Source organism: Stegostoma tigrinum, chromosome 5, assembly GCF_030684315.1.
Source record: "Stegostoma tigrinum isolate sSteTig4 chromosome 5, sSteTig4.hap1, whole genome shotgun sequence".
Classification (NCBI taxonomy): domain Eukaryota; kingdom Metazoa; phylum Chordata; class Chondrichthyes; order Orectolobiformes; family Stegostomatidae; genus Stegostoma; species Stegostoma tigrinum.
In genome coordinates this window covers 101,522,096-101,542,634 of record NC_081358.1, presented here as the reverse complement: position 1 = coordinate 101,542,634, position 20,539 = coordinate 101,522,096, and the positions used below count along the sequence as shown (strand labels likewise).

General features: G+C 41.3%; 1 protein-coding gene across 2 annotated transcripts in view; it reads right to left on the bottom strand.

The window, feature by feature from the left end:
- The window catches only part of LOC125451776 (1-phosphatidylinositol 4,5-bisphosphate phosphodiesterase gamma-1-like), a 230,829-nt gene extending 213,258 nt beyond the window's left edge, over positions 1-17,571 (bottom strand). For both annotated transcript variants that reach the window (XM_048529332.2, XM_048529333.2), the window contains exon 1: positions 16,756-17,571. In XM_048529332.2, coding sequence (XP_048385289.1) covers positions 16,756-16,975 — 220 coding nt within the window. In that variant the 5' untranslated portion in view covers positions 16,976-17,571. The remainder of the gene's footprint in view (positions 1-16,755) is intronic.
- Positions 17,572-20,539: the final 2,968 nt, after the last annotated feature.

Here is a 20,539-nt window from a genome sequence, read left to right as displayed (position 1 = left end):
GCACTCAACCCAATTTCTGACAGGCATTTCTGTAATTGTTCTGTCATGAAATTATTGCTTCTATCTGTTATTTAAAAGATTCTGATCTTTCTATTTGACCATCCAATATAATCCTTAAAAGTTATGAATTAAATGAATTTTTACTTTCATTTTCCACAGTGTCATCCAAACTGCTCCATCACTGCAATATTCTGGCAGCCTGCTATTCCCTCTGTAGAGGCAACTTGGAAAATAACACATACCAGCTTGTTTTATTGGTACATAATTTATTTTAATAAGGTGCTACATCGGCATTATGAAAACCATTGTTTTTTTCAATACTCCCTGTTCATGCTCCTCCCAAAGTTATTATTCTGAATTTCTGTATTCTTATTTTGTGGAAACGGAGATCCAAAACACCATCTCTTTTTCCAACTCATTTGTTCTTAGGAATGGGAAACTAAAAAAAAATTTCTATAATCTAGTGACTATTTTGACACAAGTTGCTGTATCCTGGCCACCATTTTTTTCATACAGGTAAAGGCGTTCAGTTCGCTGTAATGCAGAGTAACACCAACAGCATGGGTTCAATTCCTGCACTGATTGAGATTACCATAAAGCACTCTCCCTCTCCCCTTGAATGAGGCATCTGTGACCCTCAGGTTAAAGTATCACCAGTCATTACATTCTAAAGAGAGAGCCATACTATGGTCTGGTAAGACAACGGTGATTCTACCCTTTACCTTTTCATTTCTTCCATATTCACTTCAATTTGGTAGCTACTATCACGCCAACTGTGGCTTTGTCTCATCACCAGGCCCTGTTAATTGAAATCAACCTCATGCTTCTATATCTTACAATGACAAGTTCCTGGTTCACATATTTTATTATATACTTTTTCATTTTAGGAAATAAAGTTTAACAGTAGAAAATGGGATAAATGCAATTGAAACATCTTGTAGTCTGTTTCACTTAAAAGGTTGTGGTCATGTTGCTTTAAAAGGTTAACATCAAGAAAATTAGAATCAGAATTAACAGGTGCTGAGCTGTGATGTGGTGTTTTACATTGCTTGCAGTAATGACAGTCGAAAGTGATTGTTCATTTTTGGAGTTAAGCATACAATAAACTCCAAAAGGCTATAAAACTTAATTATTTCACCAGAACAAAGAAGAAACGGAAATGAGTGATACTTAACATAGAAATCAGGTTAAGGATACTTCAGAGTAGGCTACATGTCATAGACATCAATTGAGGGTAAGAATTTTCTCCATTTTTAACACATGGGTGTGAGTTTAAGGAAGTTTGTTGCAGTTTGGAGCTGGGAGAGTGCTGAAGCAGAAGAATAGGTGATTCCATGCTGTGGTAAAGGGTTAGGGATGAAGTGAAGACCTGGGAGACATTTGTGCTTCAATGCATCGAGAGTTGGATGCAGGAAGCCTACAGAGGGATTTGCTTGGTACACCTGGAAAATATAGAAGTTTAAAGAAATTTTGTGATTAACATGAAATTGTGCAAGTACTTGCACATGGAGAGCATTCTCAGCAATCCTGGAAAATATAGTCTTGGGAGAAGAGATTGAAGTATGAAGAGATGAGACGTCACTAAGCCTGTCTGAGTAGGAGAGGCATTGATGATATTCCAAGATTAAATCTTTGTGATTGAGTCAAAGTTCTCATGAGATTTGTCAACAAACAATGTCACTAAAATATCTGTGGCTTGACCCGATTGGCCATTTAAAGTGCAGTCTGGGGAATATTTGACCACAGTCTGTCTGTTAACTAATAGTTACCTCATGTTAATCTGGCATTTTTAAGAGACTAAGTTGTATATTTAACATAGATGGTTTGCAATTTAAATTTACATGTATTTGGTTTTAAGTTGTACTCATAAACATTTCTTTTTGTGTTTCAATTCACCCCTTGAAAGTGACATTTATTTTCTTACCCACTGTCCTTTTATGCATCCTATTCATAGACCTGGCTTGTCCAGTATTCCCATACCTGGAATCAGAACAAGTGTAATAGCAGTTTGACTTCTCCCTCCTGACTTATTCTATTCTGCTGCCACCTCTGCTGATGATGCAAGACACACACAGGGATGGCGGTGGTGTTATCTGGGACACTGTCAGGTGTGATTCCATGAGTCTTACTGCATCAGGCTGTTTCTTGCCTCGTCAGTGCGACAATTTTCCAAACTTTGGTACAGGCCCTAGGTATTGGTCAGGAAGATTTGCAAGGTTGACAACGATACATTCACCATTGTCATTGCCAATGCAGATAGTCCGTCTGATTTAATTGCTTTTTTTGCAAGTCCTGAGCAGTTTACAACCAATTAGCTTGCTAAGCCTTTTCAGAGAGCAATTAAGAGTCAACCACATTGCTGTGGGTCTGGAGTCACATATAGGCCAGACTGGGTAAGGACAGCAGTTTTCCCTCACTAAAGGAAATTAGTGAACCAGATGGGTTTTTACAGCAACAGACAATGCTCGCAAGGTTATTGTTAGACTTTTAATTCCACATTTTATTGAATTCAAATTCCACCATCTGTTGTGGTGTGATTTGAAGCCAGGCTGCAACCAATATTACCTGGGGTCACTGGATTACAAGTCCAACAACAATACCAGTGCATCATCACTTCCTTAATCCAGCTGGTGGTGGCTATGACTTCAAGGTGCCAGCCTTAATCCCATGACTTTCTCTTCAAACCTCTCAGCCTCCCCACTCTCTATCCTCATTGAAAACCTTACATTCCACAGAGCCCTTTAGGCAAGTTTTTGGCCACTCGTTTTGATTTGCCCTTTGATGTGATTAGGTTCCTGTGTACTGCTTTAAATGTTTTATTCTCAGTAAACACAAGCCACATAAATGAAAGTTGCTATAGTCTGACTGGAATGTAACTGGTTCATCTGTGAGCTGACCATCTCATTCATTCATGTAACAAGTCCATTTGATTGTGTATGATTCAGCTGATGGATTAATTTAACAGGTCTGTTGGACATGCTTTGTTCCACTGTCTTTCTTTATTGAAAAATACCTTCATTGTACATGTACAAAGTGCTGTTAATCATACTTCTTGCAGCCAATTTCTTTGAACTCTAATATAAAAACAAAATACTGCAGAATTTGGAAATCCGAAACGCAAACTGAAAATGCTGGAATTACTCCACAAGTCTAGTAGCATCTGCGGATGATGAAATGGAGTTAACGTTTCTGGTTGGGAGTGACCTTGCTCCAGAAGGAGATACATGTTTCTATTTTTACAGAATAAGACTATTCTAAACTCTTCAAAATTAACTTGCGTATTGTTAGCACCATTGAAATGTATTGAAAGACAAAATATACTGGAGATTTTTTGATATAAGAGTATGATTGGACATGGAGAGGAAGACTCTGAAGAGGACAATGGATTTTGCGGAAGGGTAAGTGTGACCTCATGGGTATTCCCTGCAGCACACAACAAGAATCCAGAATGCTGTGTTGCTTGACAAGTGCCTGGCTTTGAGATATCTATTTAGGGTCAGAGATGAGCTCAAAGTGGGAGGAGAAAGATTCAGTCATCATGGTCCTGTGACATCAGGAGGACAAGGAAAGAGGTGTGTGGACTTGGGCACCAAATTAAGAAATACAAACTGCAAGCTAATATTCTCTGGACTATTCAGGATTGAAGTAGGGAAAGTTTTGAACTAATCAGTGGAAGCAAGGGAAGAAATTTGGGAATATGGGTTAAATCAAGGTGTAGAAGGAAGGCCAGAGGGAAAGTTATTAATGTGGAAAATAATGAATGCACTATTTTGAGAAGAGATGGACAGTATAAATCTAAGAGTAAATCAGCTATAGGTTACAAAAATAATGAAAGGATATAACTAAAGACTTATATCTGAATGCACAGATGAACTGGTACAGCAAACAGAAATAAATAAATAGAGCCAGGTAGCTATTACAGAGGTATAGCTATAGGATTATATGGATCGCGACCTATATATTGAAGGGTGCATGGTATTTAGGACAGTCATGAACTAGGAAAAAATATTAAGGGATAGCTCTGTTAATTAATGCTGGTATTAGTACAGTAAAGAGGGATGAGCTAGGTTCAGGGGGAATCATGATTTATAAGTATTTTGTACAAAGACAAGAAGTGATAAAGTCACTTGTTGGAGTGGTGTACAGGTCCCCGAACAGTCACTATATAGTAGGGTAGATTATAAAGAAAGAAATATTGTCAGATAAGGGCAGCAATAATCTGGATGATTTTAACCTATGTAGAGACTGAAATAATCAATTAGACAAAGATGGCCTCGTTGAGGAGCTCATTAAATGTTTTTGGGATAATACCTTACAACATCATGTTCTGAAGCCATTGCAAGAGATTTTCCGGCTATAATTAAATGCATTAGAATGGCACCGGGTGAGAGTAGTGCCACCCAGCTGGGTAACAGTGGAGAGGCAATAGAAGGGAAGGGTGTGGCTAACTATGCCAAAGGCTACAGATAGGATGAGAAAGATGAGGAGAGTCAACTTATCTTTGGCACGTTCACATAAAATGCTATGTGCGACTTCGCTAAGAGCTGTTTCATACAGGGCTGGAAGCTTATTTGGAGGGATGTAAACATGGAGGTCTGGGAAAGGTGAAATTGGATTTGGAAGGTTCAATACTCTCAAAGGCCTCATACAGGGAAAGGAGGTTGGAGATAGGCTTGTTGTTAGCAAGAATAGTGGAGTCGAGGTTTGGTTTCAAAGACACGATAATGATCAACATTCCCTCTAATTTTCTTCCTGGTTGTGCAAGCCTCTGAGGATCATGTGCAGCAGCAACCTCCTGAACCTAAAGTCAATGATGTGATATCGATATGCTAAAGCTGATTACAGCATCACTATAATACTTATATACTTTGGAATCGGTATCACAACACTTTATACTTCTCCACATAAAAATTGTAACTCTGACCTATTCATTCTCCTCATTATATATTCTACTTTGTTATTTGAATATTTCATTAACATCTCTCATTACTGTACCTTGAAAGTTCTTAACATCTACTCATTCATAGAATGGGGGTATCATTAGAAAAACCATTCTTTGTTGCCCTTGAAAAGGCAGTTGCTATTGCTTTAAAGAACCTTTACAGCTGTATGGTGCAGTCATACCTGCAGTTCTAAGAGATTCCAGTAGGAACACTTATCAATGCCTAAGACAGGATGCAGTGTATTTCAGAGAGACTCATAGGTATGATGCCTAGGCATTTGCTGTCCTTCTGGCGGGATTAACATATTACTATTTTCACTGAACTGTCTCAATGTTACACCTATTTGTAATCCCTCCATCATATTCTCTGATTTGGTAGTAACTCTGCCTTACTAGTATAAATTCTTTATAAGATAACAAAGTGTGGAGCTAAATGAACACAGCAGGCCAAGCAGCATCTCAGGAGCACAAAAGCTGACATTGCGGGCCTAGACCCTTCATCAGAGAGGGGGTTGGGGAGAGGGTTCTGGAATAAATAGGGAGAGAGGGGGAGGCGGACTGAAGATGGAGAGAAAAGGAGATAGGTGGAGAGGAGAGTATAGGTGGGGACGTAGGGAGAGGATAGGTCAGTCCAGGGAAGACGGACAGGTCAAGGAGGCAGGATGAGGTAGTAGATAGGGAATGGAGGTGTGGCTTGAGGTGGGAGGAAGGGCTGGGTGAGAGGAAGAACAGGTTAGGGAAGCGGAGACAGGCTGGGCTGGTTTTGGGATGCTGTGGGGGGAGGGGATGAGCTGGGCTGGTTTTCCAAGGTAACAAAGTGTGAAGCTGGATGAACACATCCAAGATAACAAAGTATAAACTCATTCTCTAGGTAGAGTCAATTCTGTTAAGTTTTCACCTTCTTTGGAATTCATTCCAATGTCACATAAATATTATTTAGCTTTCTACTTTATCCATTAAACCATTACATGATTATGTGATTAGTCTCTCCCTAATGAATAAAGCGTATAACACCAGGAATAATATTAAGATCAATATCATTGAATTCCTACTTTAAATTAAAGTTTTGAGTTAGAGACAAAAGATAGAATAGATGAAGATGTGGATACAGGAACTACTGAGGAAGTGATGCACTGACCTGTTAGAGAAGGAGGGAGAAATAGACTGATAAAGGACAGAGATGCTGAATTCTTAAAAACGGGTCACACTAAAGATTTGAAGCGAAATGATCAAAGATAGGAAATAGCTGGAGAGGTACACTAAAAACATACGTACAGAGATTAAGACACTGAAGGATTTAGGAAAAATGTAACAATTGATGCACTTAAAGGTAAGATTTATAAACATAGGAACATATTGGGTACAGATCTTACAGATACACACATGGCGAGCAGGTGACCCACTCAGCACCTTAAGCCTGTTCTACCAACCAATAAGATTATGGCTGATCTACTCTTTTCAACTCATTTTTTAACAAGAATCCACCTAGCTCACATGAAAAATACTCAAGAACTCTGCAAGCCAATTGGCCAATCACTTTAATGCTACCAGAAAAGAGCTAAACTAATTCTACCTTCCAGTATTTAATCTGCAGCCTGCATCTCAAGTGGCTATCCAAATTATATTTTCATTTATAATGCAAAGGGTTTTTCTGTCTCTGCTACCCTTTCAGGCAGTGCATTGCAAACCTCAACAGCAACGTGGGTGAAAATAAAATGCTTCTCTCCTCTAATCCTTCCTGAAATGAATTTTAATCTATGTCCCAGGGTATTGACCTCTTGTCATATGGAACTAGAACCTTCCTCTCCATTGTCTACATTATTCATACATTTTATATACTTTATTTAAATCTTCTCTCAGCATCCTCTTTCCCAAAGAACACAACCCCTACCAATCCAATCATTCCTCATAGCTGCATTTTTCCATTCCTGCAACATTCCTTTAAATCCCTTCTATAACATCTGAATTGCAATCCTTCCTATAATGTGGTGATCAGAACTTCTTGCTCATTCCTTTGCTTTGTTTATCCTCCCCAAATGTGATCTTTCACACATCTCCACATTGAGTTTCTTTTGCCACTTTCCACAGATCTCACCCGTCCATTGAATGTCACAGGCCGGCGGTTAGATTGGCTCTTGTTGGAGAAGGTCATTGCTTGGCGTTTGTGTGATGCAATCTATGCCTTTGTTCTTCACTATTGAGCACGTGGCCAATTTTCCTATCATCCGCAAATTACTTAATCCTGCCTCCTACATTTAAGTCAAGATTATGAATATATTTCACAGAAGTTAAGGAATCCCAGCACTGAGCCCTGCAGAACCCCACTACTAACAATTCTCCCATCACAAAACCTTCTCTTTATTTAATAATTCATAGGGCATGGGCATCTCTGGCTGGGGCAGCAATAGGCCATCCCTATTTGCCCTTGAAAAGGTAGTGATGAATTGCCTTCTTGAACTGCTGCAGCAGGTATCCTGTAGGGAAACCCACAATGCTATTAGGGAGATAATTCCACAATTTTGATCCAATGACATTGAAGGAATGGCCATATATATTCCAAGTCAGGATGATCAGTAGTTTGGAAGGGATTTTGCAGATGGTGGTGTTCCCATGCATCCACTGATCTTGTCCTTGTGGATAGTAATGGTTGTGAGCTTAGAAGATACCTCCGAACGAGCCTTTGTGAATTTCTGCAGTGTTTCTTGTAGACAGTACACATCACTCCTACTGTACATTGGTTATGAGGGGAGTGAATATTTGTGGACATAGTGCCAATAAAACAGGCTGCTTTGTCTTGCATGTTGTCAAATTTTGAGCATCATTGTGGCTTCGCTCAACTGGGGAAGTGGCCTAACGCATCACACACAAAATGCTACAGAAACTCAGCAGATCTGGCAGTGGCTGTAGAGAGGTTTAAAGCTCAGTATGACTTTTCTTCAGAACTCTTCAGTTCTGAGGAAGAATCATACTGGACTTGAAATGTTAACTCTGTTTTTCTCCCCATAGATGCTGCCAGACCTGTTGAGTTTCTCCAGCATTCTCGGTATTGATATGGTTAGTTCAGTTGAGTTTCTGGTCAATGGTAACTCTCAAAATGCTGACAGTGGGTGATTCAGTGATCGTAACTCCACTGAATGTCATAGGCACTGGTTAGATTGTCACTTATTTGAGATGGTCATTGCCCAGCATTTGTGTGGTGTGACTTGCCACTTTTCAGCCCAAGCCTAAATATGTCCAGATCTTGTTGCACTTAGTCATGAACTGCTTCAGTATCTGAGGAGTCACGGATGGCACAGCTCATTGTATATTAATTGGCAAACATCCCCACTTCTGATCTTATGATGGAGAGAAGGTCATTGATGAAGCAGCTGAAGATAGTTGGGCCAAGGACACTACCCCGATGAACTCCTGCGGAAATGACCTGGAGCTGAGATGAGTGACATAGAACATAGAACAATACAGTGCAGAACAGGCCCTTCGGCCCTCGATGTTGCGCCGACCTGTGAACTAATCTAAGGCCCTCCCCCTACACTATCCCATCATCATCCATATGCTTATCCAAGGACCTCCAACAATTGTAGCCATCTTCCTTCATGCTAGGTATGGCTTCCGCCAGCAGAGATTATCCACCCCCCCCCCCACCAACCCCGATATCCATTGCCTCCAGTTTCGTTAGGGCCACTTGATGGTGCATTTGGGCCAATGCAGCTGTGATATCAGGGACAGTCTCCTTCATCTCCCTTCTGTTGGCCATCTACTTTGGTTCCTACCTTTCAATAAATCTTTAATCCCACTTGCAATCTTCCCATGGATTCCATGATGTTTTTATCTGTCTGTCTGCTATTTGGGACTTTATTAAAAGTTTCGTTAAAGTTAATGTATCTACATTTAACACTCTACCTTCACTGAACCTCCTCATTGTTTCCTGAAGTATTTAGTCAAATAATCAGATAAAATGTTTACTCGCAGCTCTTTTGACTGTTTTTGATTAATCTAGGCCTTTCCAAATGACAATAGTGACAGTCATACTCTCTTTCCAATATTTTGCCTAATATTGAAGCTAGAGTGACTAGTCTGAAAATATTTGGATTCTTGCATCTCTTTTACATAACGATATAAGTTTAAAAGTCTTCCAGTTCTCTGTTACCATGGCTATAGTCAAAGAATACTGAACAAAATGATGGTTTGAACTCCTATAATGCCTTCCCTTCCTTCCTTTAGCATTCTCTACTATATTTCATCTCGGCCTACAGCCTTATTCACTGTCAAGAATGCTAAAGAGCTCACTATGTTTACCCAATGCAATTGTGTGCATTTTTTCGCCTTAACCACATCACCTGCCTCATCCAACTCTTTTGTGTAAACAGGCACAAAGCTTTCATTAAGAACCACGTCCTCTGCATCCACAGATAAGTTACCTTTGAGTTCTCTAATTAGCCTGACTCTTCCCTTAGATATCTTCTTGCTCGTTATAAATTTATAAAATATTGTGTCTTGCCTTTGCTTTCCCAATTTTTTTTTAGTTTCACCACTTTCCTTTCCATACTCCATCAGGCTTTCTGCAGCCTTGAACTTCTTTATTAGTGCTTTTTGCTTTATCTTACTCAATATTCTCCTCAATATCTAAGAGGCCCAGATTTGGGACGCATATTACTTTTCTTTGTGAAAATATATTTTCTCTGGACTTTCCTCATCTCTTTCTTGAATGGCTCCCATTACTTTGAGGTAATTTAGTTTCAAGTAATGGGACCCAAGGCAAATGGGTAAGTTGGATGCAAAATTGGCTTAGTCAAAGAAGACAGAGGGAATTGTGGATAGGTGTTTTAGAACTGGAGGTCTGTGATCAGTAGTTTCCTGTAATGATCAGTCCTAGGACCTCTATTGTTTATAATGTATATAAATGATTTGGATCAAAATGAAGGTGGCCTGATGAGTAAGTTTGCAGACGACACAAAAATTGGTGCGGTTTTGGATAGTGAAGTTGACAATGGATCGGCTAGATATGGATCAGCTGGAAAGTTAGGTGGATAAGTGGCAGATCGAGTTTAAACCAGACAAGTGTGTGGTGATGCATTGTGGGAGTTCAACTGCAAGAGGAAAGTAAATAGTAAATGGAGGACCCTTAGAAGCATTGATATAAAGAGGGATCTTGGGATGCAAGGTTATAGCTCCCTGAAACTGGCAACACAAATGGATAATGTGGTAAAGAAGGCAGATGGCATTCTTACCTTCATTGGTCAGGGTACTGAGTATAAAAATTGGCAAATCAGGTTGCAGCTGAATAAAACTTTAGTTAGACCACAGCTGGAGTGTTTATGTAGTTCTGGTTACCACAGTACAGGAACGAAGTGAAAGCTTTGGAGAGGGTGCAAAAGAGGTTTACCAGAACATTGCCTGGCTTGGAGTGCATTCACTATAAGGAAAGGTTAGCAAACATAGATTATTTTTGCCATAGCATCGGAGACTGAGGGACGACTTGATAGAAGTATGTAAAATGATGAGAGGCGTGCATAGTCAGAGCCTCTTTCCCAGGATGGGAATGTCCAGTACACAGGGACATAGGTTTAAAGTGCAAGGGGGAAAGTTTAAAAGAGATGTCCAAGGGAAGCTTTTTTTTATGCAGAAGATGGCAGGTAGTGGAATGCACAGCCAGAACAGCTGGCAGATCTCTTTGTATGTCTACACTTCCCACTGCATCATCATTTAAATAATACTGTCTTTCTGCTTTTCACACCAAGGTATATAATTTCACATCTAACCACTTGTACTGCATCCACCACACGTTTTCCCACTCACTCAACTTGTCTCAATCACTTTGAAGCCTCCTTGCATCCTCCCCACAACTCACAATCCCGCCCAGTTTTGTGTAATCAACAAGCTTGGAAATTTTGCATTGTTATTTATACATGTTGTGAACAGCTAGGGCCCAAGCACTGATCCTTATGGTACTCCACTGGTCACTGCCTGCCACTCAGAAAGACACCCACTAACCTTTTAATGCGGATCCTATCAAAAGACTTCTGAATTGAGAAGCAGAACAGTTGGAAATTGAAAGACCAAGTACGCGCATCAAGACGCAAGGTAAAACAACAAAAAATATGAAGATCTTGGTTGGTGACAATGTTTTGTTCAATAAATTTTTGATTCATTTATGTTACGTTTACTTGGTCTTAAAAATAAAGATATGAAAGAGTATTTCAAATCCATCATCGCCTATTTCATGTCGGAAAGGATGTTTCTCAGGTCCTAGACAAACTTGTTGGAGGAGTTCAAGTGCTGGCTTTCGGTGCTTGAACTGCAACAGGTGTCACTGCAATGCATCTGAAAGACTAAGAGACATACAGACAGAATGCTGGAAGTGGTCATTCTGCAGCTTAAGGAAACATTCGGAGTATTGTCCTGAGTTTTGGTCTCGTTACTTATGGGAGATATTATTGCATGGAATGCAATTCAGAGACGATCACTCTGCAGATTGTGAGAATGAGGATGTTGCCTTATAAAGAAAGGTTGAGCAGGTAAAGCCAATATTGACTAGACTTCAGAAGAACGAGAGGTGATCTTATTGAACCACATAAGATTCTTAAGGGACTTGATAATGTGGATTCTGGGACAATGTATCTTCTTCTGGCACAGTGTAAAACTAGGGACGCAGTTTAATACCAAGTGATTTCCCAATGCAGATGGAAATGAAGAGGACTATTCTTAATAGTATCCCTATAGTGTGGAAGCATTGCATTTGGCCCAACGAGTCCACACTAACCCTTTGAAGAGCATCCCACCCAGTCACACACCCCCACCCAAAACCCAGCATGTCCCATGGCTAACCCACCTAACCTGCACACTATGCGCAATTTAGCACGGCCAATCCACATTAACTAGTAGATCTTTTGGACTGTGGAATGACCCAGAGTACCCAGAGAAAACCCATGCAAACACCTGGAGGATGTACTGGGTGATTAGACCTTGAAATTCTCTTCCGCAGAGTTTAGTGAAGGCTTGAATATTTTCAGACCTGATTTGGACATTTTTAATCAACAAAGGAGTAAAGACTGAAGGGATAATGGGAACTGTAGATGCCAGAGAATCCAAGATAACAAAGTGTGGGGCTGGATGAACACAGCAGGCCAAGCAGCATCTTAGAAGCACAAAAGCTGACTTTTCGGGCCTAGACCCTTCATCAGAGAGGGGGATGGGGAAAGGATTCTGAAATAAATAGACAGAGAGGGGGAGGTGGACTGAAGATGGATAGAGGAGAAGATAGGTGGAGAGGAGAGTATGGGTGGGGAGGGAGGGAGGGAATAGGACAAGGGGGCGGGATAAGGTTAGTAGGTAGGAAATGGAGGTGCGGCTTGAGGTGGGAGGCGAGGATAGGTGAGAAGAAGAACAGGTTAGGGAGGCGAGGACGAGCTGGGCTGGTTTTGGGATGCGTTGGGGGGAGGGGAGATTTTGAAGCTGGTGAAATCCACATTGACACCATTAGGCTGCAGGGTTCCCAGGCAGAATATGAGTTGTTGTTCCTGCAACCTACAGGTGGCATCATTATGGCACTGCAGAATGCCCAGGATGGACATGCTGTCTAAGGAATGGGAAGGGGAGTTGAAATGGTTCGCAACTGGGAGGTGCAGTTGTTTACTGCGATCTGAGCGTAGGTGTTCTGCAAAGCAGTTCCCAAGCCTCCGCTTGGTTTCCCCAATGTCGAGGAAGCCATACCAGGTACAGCAGATGCAGTATACCACATTGGCGGATGTGCAGGTGAACATCTGCATGTTGTGGAAAGTCATCTTGGCGCCTGGGATGGGGGTGAGGGAGGAGGTGTGGGGGCAAGTGTAGCACTTCTTGCGGTTGCAGGGGAAGGTGCCAGGTGTGGTTGGGTGGGGTTGGAGGCGAGTGTGGAGCGGACAAGGGAGTCACGGAGAGAGTGGTCTCTCCAGAAGGCAGACAAGGGTGGGGATGGAAAAATGTCTTGGGTGGTGGGGTCGGATTGTCGATGGCGGAAGTGTCGGAGGATGATGTGTTGCATCCGGAGGTTGGTGGGGTGTTATGTGAGGACAGGGGGATTCTCTTTTGGCGGTTATTGCGAGGGCGGGGTGTGATGGATGAGTTGCAGGAAATGCGGGAGACACGGTTGAGGGCATTCTCGACCACTGCAGGGGGGTGATGTTGCAGTCCTTGAAGAACGAGGACATCTGGATGTGCAGGAGTGGAATGCCTCATCCTGGGAGCAGGTGCGGCAGAGGCGAAGGAATTGGGAATACAGGATGGAATTTTTGCAGGAAGGTGGGTGAGAGGAGGTGTACTCCACTATTCCGGGAGGTGTATACCCCCATCCCAGACCCCAAGATGACTTTCCACATCAAGCAGATGTTCACCTGCACATCCGCCAACGTGGTACACTGCATCCACTGTACCCGGTGTGGCTTCCTCGAAAATGGGGAAACCAAGTGGAGGCTTGGGGACTCCTCTGCAGAACACCTCCGCTCGGTTTGTAATAAACAACTGCACATCGCAGTCGCAAACCATTTCCACTCCCCCTCCCATTCTTTAGATGACATGTCCATCCTGGGCCTCCTGCAGTGCCATAATGATGCCACCCAAAGGTTGCAGGAACAGCAACTCATATTCTGCTTGGGAACCCTGCAACCCAATGGTATCAATGTGGATTTCACCAGCTTCAAAATCTCCCCTCCCCCCACTGCATCCCAAAACCAGCCCAGCTTGTCCCTGCCTCTCTAACCTGTTCTTCCTCTCACCTATCCCTCCTCCCACCTCAAGCCCCACCCCCATCTCCTACCTACTAACCTCATCCCTCCCCCTTGACCTGTCCGTCCTCCCTGGACTGACCTATCCCCTCCCTACCACCCCACCTATACTCTCCTCTCCACCTATCTTCTTTTCTCTCCATCTTCGGTCCACCTCCCCCTCTCTCCCTATTTATTCCAGAACCCTCACCCCATCCCCCTCTCTGATGAAGGGTCTAGTCCCGAAACGTCAGCTTTTGTGCTCCTGAGATGCTGCTTGGCCTGCTGTGTTCACCCAGCTCCACACTTTGTTATCTGAGACTTAAGGGAGTCAAGTTAAAGCCACCATGAAATCAATTGATGATTGGAGTAAATGGTGGAGCAGGCTCAAGGGAATGTTTTTTTTCTTTATTCTTTAATGGAATAAGGGCATCACTGGCTAGGTGGCATTTATCACCTGACCTAGAGGGCAGTTCAGAGTCAACCTCATTGCTGTGGGTCTGGAGTCACATGTAGGTCAGACCGGCTGAGGAGGGCAGTTTCCTTCCCGAAAGGGCATTAGTGAACCAGGTGGGTTTTCCCCTGACATTTTAGCAATAGATTCACGGTCATCATAAGATTTTTAATTCCAGATATTTTTACTGAATTCAAATTTCAGCATCTGCCACGGTGGGATTTGAACCCAGGACCCCAGAACATTATCTGGATCTCTAAATTATCAGGCCACTGATAATACCACTAGGTCATCGCCTCCCCATAAGTGGACTACATCTGCTCCTCTACCTTTTATGATCAGGCAGGCAGGATCGATGACTGCCAGACTGTCAAGGGGCATGAGCCCTGCTGAGCAGAAGTCCCTGGTTGTACTATACTGTCTAACTGCTGTTCAGTTTGATCACTGATAAAGGCAATGATACCTCTGCGGATCACAGCTAGCACCAGGATTACCACACCTTAGGCAATACATCAACAGAGAGGCGGACAATAGGAAGGTCAGGAAGAAAAACTGATAGCAGATTCAATCATTTGTTGAACATTTTTGTGGTGAAAGACATAACAAGGATTCCCTCATGCCATTGAGGTACTGCCAAACATTCTGAGGGGGAAGACTGCACAGTCAGGAATTATGCCTATATCAGTGCCGAGATACGGGGAGAAACAAGGGTTGACGTTCTGCAGGCAGAATTCAGGAAGCTAACCAAAATGTGAAAAGTAAGACCCAGAGGTACCCATCTCCAGATTATTCCCATTGACATCCACTGGTAAATATAGAAACAGGAAGATGATTGAAAATGTGGAGGCAGAGATGAAGCAGGAGAGAAGGCTTTAGATTCCTAAGGCATTAAAGCGGTGAAACATGCACAAACTGGAGAGGTCACCTCTCAACTGGGCCTGGGTCAATATCATTGAGGGAAGGTTTTCCAGTTCTATTGAAGGGATGAGGAGAAAGGTAGAGACTCAGTGATAATGAAGTGGAGTATAAATATGCAAACCTTACTTGCTGGCAGGATGTTTACAAAGTTCCAATAAATAAATAAATAAATAAATGCTTATAAATTATGTACCGTGTGACAGTAATCCACTGCTAGCTAATTAGAAAATGGAAACTTTCTATATCCAGATTACATTTCCATGTCCCATGCAACAGTTTTTTTCTTAAATGTAAATTAGTAACTAATAATTTAGTAAAATTAGACTAATTAAAAAAAACTTGTACAGGTGAGTTTCAGAAATCTTTATGAATCTAAATAGTTCCATTTTATTTTAAATATTTTAATTTGGAATCAGGTTTGACTTCAGACAAGCCTCTACCTCTTCCAAGGGCTGCAACGGGTTGTCAAAGGAAAAAGAAATCCCTTCAGAAAAATGCTTCCCTTTCTCCCAATTGAAAGGGAACAAGTCCAGCAGTAGCAAGTCTACCTAATTAGCCTCTGTGCTATACACACAGTTTGCAATGTGAAGGGCCAGAGATGGTAGGTCTGTGGGCCATAAACATTAGCCACTGACAAATTCAATGAGGAATTCAAGTAAAACCAGGGAGTAGTTAGAATACAGAACTCATGACCACATGGAGTAGTCGAGCTGAGTCACATAGATGAATTTGAGAGGAACCTAGCTCTGCACAAGGGAGAACTGAATGGAGAGATACCTTCCTGTCTTAGAAAAAGATGAGAAAGGGCTTGTGTAGAGCGTAAACATTGACATAGACCCTGCGGAATTGAACAGCCCATTTCTGTGCTTTGAGCTTCTGTATTCTTCTAACTGCCCTGAGGTAGCTGACCACAGTGGTCAAATGCACCACCAATGTCAAATTAAAGGGCTTACATTGATGAATGGCCACCAGGGTGAGGTATAAGTAAGAAACCCACGGAAATAGATTTCCAGAGACGTTGCTCTCTACTGAAGAAGAGAGAAATCCACACCAGTATAGTGAATCTAATCAGAAAAAAGAGGAATTCTAAATCCTATTGGGATCCACTATTTGACAAGTTACAACCTTTCCCAATTTGTACTACTTTAAAGTTGTTTAAACATTCCTTCTGTTATCCGACAAAACATAACGTCTCTTGAAAACAAATGATCTTGCTATTACAAGTTGGAAGTCACTATGCTGTGGGCACAATTAAAGCCATTGATAGCCTAAGATCTTAGTTAAAAACAAACCCTCAGCATTTCTTTCTGCAGGGGAAATGGATTGAAAGCTAATTTTAGAAGGAATCATAACATTTTAGCCGGAATCAAAATTTGGTGCTGAGTATATGTTTAGACAAATGCCGCCCCCCCCCAACGCACACACACAGACACATACATTGAACGGGTTCCATACACCGCAGTAGCCTTGAGTTTCTGTTCGAGATACATGATTGAATCAACTGTCCAATGTAAGTAACCATGGCCTCCCACATCATCACTGATAACAAAGTAATGCTGGAAAACTTAAACCATGTTACATTTGTATATGCAACCCTTGTCTGCATTTAGTAGCCCTGTCTAAGCCCCTGGTTGCCTTGCACCTGCATATTCCCAGCAGTCCAACATTTCATAAACAATCTGGTATTCTTTTATTTCACTTACTTTCGCCTTCGATCTTGTCGCTCGTCCTGCACCAGGTGATCTGCCTGGTTTCCAGTTTCACCTGAAAAGTTTTCCTCTCGGGTCTCTGCGATTTCTTCTGGTAATATAAAGTCATGACAGTGCCCAGCTCCAAGTTTCGGATGATCCTGCTAACGTCTGCCTCCATCCTCGCATCTTCCAGCAAAAATCCGTTTGGAAAACCGACTCTGGACCCTGACATCTTCAGCGCATCATCCAAGAGATTGTCTTTAGTTTTGAAGAAAGTGAAATAGACCCCGACTCAGCGGAACAACGATTTCAAAACAAAAGAAAAACACGTTTTGCAATCAGAATTATAAACTGACCCTTCTCCCTGCCTTGATTTTTTTTTACACTGTAAAACAGACTCTCCTGTTGGGCAGGGTTTTTTTTAAAGAAAAGCAGATAGTGGGGTTCCCTCCTCTAATACATCGTCCTACAATCAAACGTGGAGAAAAATAAAATGCCAGTGAATTTGCTCAAATGATGCAGTGCTGGATCCTTCCCTGTTTCCTGGTTGTCTGGATGTTCTTCCCGTTGCTGTCAAATCCTCCGTTGTGCTGGCAAGAGCATTGAAGATGGAGGAGTAGTCCGGGAAATATATATCTACATACATAGAGGCACACGTACACACAGAGAGACATACATTTATATATATGCATACATATATCAAATATGTGGAGATATATGAACTGCTCCTCTTTAGAATTTCGGCAGTGTTGCTTCAAGTGGAGTCGACAAGGTCCGAGACGCACAGCTGAGCCTAGAGGAAACAGCACATACATACACAGCCGGAAAGAGATCAGAGACAGGAATCTGAAATATTACAGGCTCGGGGGAGGAAGCGGGTGGAAGAGAGAAGGGGAGGAAAAATGTGCTGGAAAGAATGAAAGACAGCGACATCTAGAGAGAAAGAGTGAGGGTAAATTTAAAACTAGGATTGAGAAGATGTGGAAGAGAATGCGATGCGGGATAACTATTATATAATACTGATATAGTGCTTTTTTGTTGGAAACAAATGTCTTCGAAGTAACTTACTGTTTTTTGAGTACGGCATCTTGTTAAAGGTTAGAGAAGACTATCGGAAATTAGACTGATGCTGAACGACGCGGGAGCCTATTTATATGAAGGGTTAGCATAGTAACAGGAATTGAAACGACCCGATTGGAGAGGTGACGGATGAGAGAAACAAAGATATATCAAAAATACATTTACAAAAATTGGTGAGGCCTCCCTGGGATTTCTGAACCACGAACAGGCAACTTAGCACAGGAAGGCACCATCAGACTCTCACAACGATTACCATACACCATACTAATTTCTATAAATCACAGTAAAGCCTTAAAGCACAGTAAAACCCCAAACTAATATAACCTATATTCAGTGTCTCTAGTAAAATCAGAAACACCTTATTTAATGTGAAATAAATGTTCAATAATTACATTGTCTGACATAGCAATCAGTTTAATTCTTAGCCTGCTTCATTGATGGGGGAATACTGTCTTGAAGTGAGCAAGATGCGGGTAAGCTAGAGGTCAGCATGTTATAACTAATCAAGATTGTTAAAGAAAGAACATAGAAAATATTGGAAGATAATCAGCAGATTATACACCATGTATTATGAGATAAACAAATGAAGTTTATTCAGAAAACAACATTTTTCAAAATACTCAGCAGATCAGGCAGCATTCATGGAGAGAGAAACGCAATTAATGTTTCAGGCCAGGGTAACCTTTCATTGGAACTGATCTAATTCTGGTGAAAAGTCATGTCAACTCAAAATGTTGGGTCCCTCTCAAATGCTGCCAGACCCACTGAGTATTTTGAGAATTATTTTTTGTTCAGAATCTTAACATGTTGCTTTTGTACTTGAGACCTTTCATCAGAACCTGCTATGTAAAGATTGCAATACAGCTGCTATTACATAACTTACACTGACTGTTATTTAACCTAAATGCCATTATCATATGAGCAGAATATAATCTCAATCTTATGTCCCTCTTGTATGATTTTAATACTGTTGTTTTCTATTATTTGGTTTCTCTTTACCTTCTCTTGTCTGCCTAACCTTTCTTTTTGCTTCTTTGTCCTCTTTTGTTGGCACCTCCCTCTCTTGCTTTGCTCTTTCTTGTTTGACAGGGTATGGTGGAAAATGAACAAGCAGCTGCAAGCAGTATTTAGGATGGAGCATATGAGAAAATATGTTCCTCAGATAATAACATTTCATCTATATAATCTTTTCTGCTTCTTCCCACTATTACTTTGACTACACTTATCCCCATATCTTCCAATTACCTTGTCCTTCTACACTCTCCATTCCCCTCAATGACACATCTTTTCCTCTTTCAATGGCCCAGTTGGTTTGTTTAGACTCTTCAGCATTGTTGCAGCTCCATTTCTCCCCTTATTAACTTGCTATTGACTCCAAACCATTTCCAAACATTTCCTGTAAAGTTAGTTAATGATAAAGGGAGAAATCACTTCACTCTCAATCTGTTTACCTCCTCAACTCTTCTTCTCTCTACCTATTCTTCCGATCTGTACTCCTTAATTACATCACCGATTTAAAATAAGACTTCTTTCAATTCACCTACGGGATGTGTCATTGTCTTTGGCCAGAATTTATTGCTCATTCTAAATGCCTTTGAGAAGATGGTGCCGAGTTGCCTTCTTGAATGTTTGCAGTTCAGTTGGTTTTGGTAGACCCACAATGCTGTTAGGGAGAAATGATATGTTTTTCCAAGTCTGGGCTTTGAATGGCTTGGAGAGGAACTTGCAGGTGATGGTGACCCAAGTTTCTGCTGCCATTGTCTTTCTCGATAGAATTGGATGTGAATTTGGAAGGCAGCTGTCTAAGGGGGCTTATTGAATTTCTGCAGTGTAACCTGCAGATGGTATACGCTGCTGCTAATCAGAGAGGTGGTGGAGAGAGTGAATGTTTTTGGAGAAAATCAAGTCAATTGTAACTCCTCTACTTAATCAACTGCTTTTCCCCTGTTCTTTTCAACCTCAGTGGTTACTTCTCGACAGATATTTAACAAAGTTTGCCAAAGTAAAGAAAACCCAGCATTTTGCCAGGCATCTGATTTTTTAATTATCTAAATCTGAATTTGAAAATCTCATTATAGACCCTTCTCTATATGTTTTCCATAGCCATTCTGTAGTCTGATATACATTTTTTAAAAATCTGTTTCTAAACCGGTTTTAATTATTTTATGCACCTTTTGTTAAATCTCTGATTAAAGAGTTGTTGGGTGTGTGCATTTGTTTGGTTAATCTGTTAAAGGCATTACTTTTTTTAAAATGGTACAGTAGCCAACAAAATTTGTTGCAGCTAATATTGTTTGCTTATATTTTCTCCCTTTTGTATCCATTAAGTGTTCTTCCCACTGGGATATTGGCAAAAATGATTGGTACAGACTTCATTTAAACCACAGTGGGTCCATGAAAAATATGACTAAGGCCAGAGTGAGGAATTTAAACTAAGAAATGGGACGAGAGGCCAAGAGAGGAGTTATTTAGAAAATAAGTGAGAAATGCTGAGCGACAGTGCATGGGAACAACATGGTAATGTTAAGGAAAGCATGACAGGAAAGGATCGATTGTACCATCAAGAATGCATCAGCAAACAAGGCCAGCAGAGAGAAAAATGATATAAAGACAGAATTAAAGCTTCTTAATTTGAATGCAGGGAGCTGGATAAACACAGCAGGCCAGGCAGCATCAGAGGAGCAGGGAAGCTAACATTTCAGGTTGGGATCCCTCT